Raw genomic sequence first — 3,300 nt, 5'->3', positions numbered from 1 at the left:
TTATGTATTTCAGAAAGTCAATTTGTTACAATCTACCCGTTAATATCATTCGTCATTTTGGATGTATGTTTGCTTTTTTTTATTGGCCATGGGACATACTTGTACATATGTTTACGGTAACAACATGGCATGTACATATATGTTGTTGTTTGCATGATTTTGCATTACATTGATGGTTTCAAATAATATGATGAAATGAGTTTTATTAAATTGCGAAAATTTCTTAAGAAACAATGGTTTTTAAATAATAATAATATTCAATCTCCGTGTACCATAAACACAAGTACATTATTAAAAAATATACCTTTAGATCTTAAATTCATTTCACAGAATTCATGAAAAGTGAATTATTCTTTAAATAATTATCTTTTTATTTTTAGAAAGCTACATAATTCCAACTCCATCGACTTGCGTTCGTTTCAGTGAATACAAATCTTTCATTAATTTCCAAGTGTTTTAGACTAAAGCCCTGACTTTTGATTAAGATGAGGGCGCAGAAAGACTGTACTGTGTTACTATTTTTCAACGCGATTTATTGGATCCTGTTCATAGAGTGTAGCAGAGCTAAAGTGAATGATAATTACGAATATGGTACACCTATTAAAAAAAGAGTAAGACGTTCATTAGCAACAATTTGTGTTGAAATAAAACCTAGACACTTACAAGAGGAACCATATCTTTTGTGTAAAAATGGAAAACTTCCCGGATTTGTACAACAAGTACCATATACTAAAAATAATAATTTCTTAAGCAACGATCGCAACATCATACCCATGCCCAAATATGGAGAAAATAAAAGTAACTATGTTGCACACCAACCTTTACTTCTCTTTCCAAATGTGCAACTTAATAAAGGAACCTTCGGCATTTCGAACTTCGTTAATAGATATAGTCAATCGACTCATTCTAATTCGGAAAAGACTACACCTCCTTTGAATTCCAGTCCCGTTGATCAAAGATTACCAACTTCGATGCCATTCATATTAAGCACAGTTAAATACGAAGAGGACAATGAAACACCATCAAGACGTTATAATTCTAACAATGAATATCTGAAAACTAGAAAAGACGACGAAGATTGTATTGCACAACTATATGACCTTAATCAATCAAAAAATTTTTATTTTAATAACTTCGATGCAAAGAATTGCCTGGCTAAACTTGATTTAGAGACTGAAAAATCGAATTTTAATCCTACAAATGATGATTCTGCTGACTCTTTACAATATTCATTAAATGCACCTATCCCAAGGCCAGAGATTGAAATGGCTTCGCCAACCTTGGTAAAAGAATTGCCATTACTTTATGACGCTACAAGTATTGCTTCCCAACAAATATTTAGTGAAACCAGTAACCGAAACCAACAATATTCAACAGAAAGCCTTCAATATAAATTACCGTATACTAGCCTAAGGAGTCAGAGTATAGAGAAAGGTCAATATGATGATTTACGGAAAGAAACACTATCTGTCCCAGAAGCACCTTCGAATCAATATTGTAAAGCTTGTCCACCTGAAACGGGGTTCACTTTACCACCTATCATTATAACTCTACCATGTTATAATCCTTCATCTGAAGATAAACTTTCGGACTCATTTACTAGTTATAGACCTCTTCCTCCAACCTACAATAGTCCGTCATATGAAAAGTTTGTTTGCGAAAATCAGTTTTTAAGACGGCCAGAAACTAGAGAATTAGTCGGATCCTCTTATAACCCATTGCTTCATATTTTTCAAACAAACCTGCTTCCTTATTTCAGTATGATACCACGATTAGGTGACTTACTAGGTTCAGCGCGTGTATTATTGCCAACGTCACATGTCACAGACGGGATATTTCAAAGTACAACACCCATCCCAGAAATTTCGCGCTCAAATCCATTAACATATATATCCCAGCCAGCAATGATGCCAATAAGCAAGTTCAATAATGATTTACGTCCACACATTGAGGACGACAATGTAGCAGTACAGTTAGATAATATGCAAATAACAACACTGCCTATGACCACAGTTTTAGCCGAGTCTTCGGATGTTGATTCCTTAATATCAATAAAATCATTTGAGGATTTGCAAAAGGGAGATAATTCCAAATTACAAAGTCAAAGTGAAATTAGAAATTTTACAACAGCTAAACCTAACGAGATAACGAAACCATCTATAACAGAAGATTGGAATCAAACTAGCGAAGAGTCTACTAAAAAAATTTTGACAATTATTGAAAAGGCCCGACGCCTACAAATGCGGCACAGGATTAATTAAAATTGAAAATGTCTTAATAATTAGCTTTGCAAAATAGAAACTACTCATATTGATACATATTTTGAACTATTAAGCTTAAAATTTTGTACATATATGTATATAGTACTATATGTAGGATGAAATGAATCGAAATTAATAAAAACTCAATTTCGAATTTTTTAATGATACGTAGTTTTGCATATTCGGTGATGATATGTAGGTTTGATTTTAATGTCAATAACACAATTTTTAAATAAAAAGCCAAAAATTTACATATATGCGTATATGTATAAATAAAAACAGGATGATTTTATTTGGTTCGATATTGTATATAATTGTACATACATATGTATGTACATAAAATAGTGAAAATTATTTCTTTTAAGGCGAGCGATGTTTTTGGAGGCTTTGTTCTTCTTGCCATATTTATTAATATGATTGTAGTAAAATAAACTTTATTGAACATTTGTGTACATTAACAGATAAATTTTGATTTTGTTGAACATACTATACATACATATGTATTTATATTAAATTTATATGATATATACACGTTATGTATGTACATAATTTATTTAGAGGAGGATTATATCCGGAGTCATAGTCCTTCTATTTCAAGGACATTTTACACTCATTCACATAACAAATAAAATTTTTTGATTAGACAAACTAATAATTTTTGTAATACTTTAATTTTATTTATTTAAATTATTGATGTTATTATTAAATTATAAATGAAACTTAAAGTTACGGTTAACGAGCTGTAATAACTTACGTTTATGCAAATAATAATATTACCTCTAAATTATTGGGTCAAACATATATACATATGTACGTGTGTTAATTATAATAAAGTTAACGTAAACTCCATAGAATTCATCCCCTTAGTAAATGCTGCGCTAACATGAAATGAATGGAGCATTAACAAATGTTTTGCCTTTAGCATATTTTTTTTTATAATTTCCATGATTTAGATAGTCAGTGAAAAGTTCAGGACAACTACGATATGGTTGGTCGGCTTCTGTCAATGTTATTGGTGGGGCCGGTCCCTTATAAAGAT

The 3,300-nt window shown here is 31.0% G+C and overlaps 1 protein-coding gene across 1 annotated transcript; it reads left to right on the top strand.

Moving 5' to 3' along the window:
* Positions 1-386: 386 nt before the first annotated feature.
* On the top strand, positions 387-2,423 carry LOC126764851 (uncharacterized). Its single transcript, XM_050482460.1, has one exon. The coding sequence runs from the start codon at positions 486-488 to the stop codon at positions 2,259-2,261; it is 1,776 nt and encodes a 591-aa protein (XP_050338417.1). The 5' UTR covers positions 387-485; the 3' UTR covers positions 2,262-2,423.
* The last annotated feature ends 877 nt before the right edge of the window (positions 2,424-3,300 follow it).

This window comes from Bactrocera neohumeralis, unplaced genomic scaffold, assembly GCF_024586455.1.
Source record: "Bactrocera neohumeralis isolate Rockhampton unplaced genomic scaffold, APGP_CSIRO_Bneo_wtdbg2-racon-allhic-juicebox.fasta_v2 cluster10, whole genome shotgun sequence".
NCBI lineage: Eukaryota > Metazoa > Arthropoda > Insecta > Diptera > Tephritidae > Bactrocera > Bactrocera neohumeralis.
This window is presented reverse-complemented; position numbering and strand designations above follow the sequence as displayed.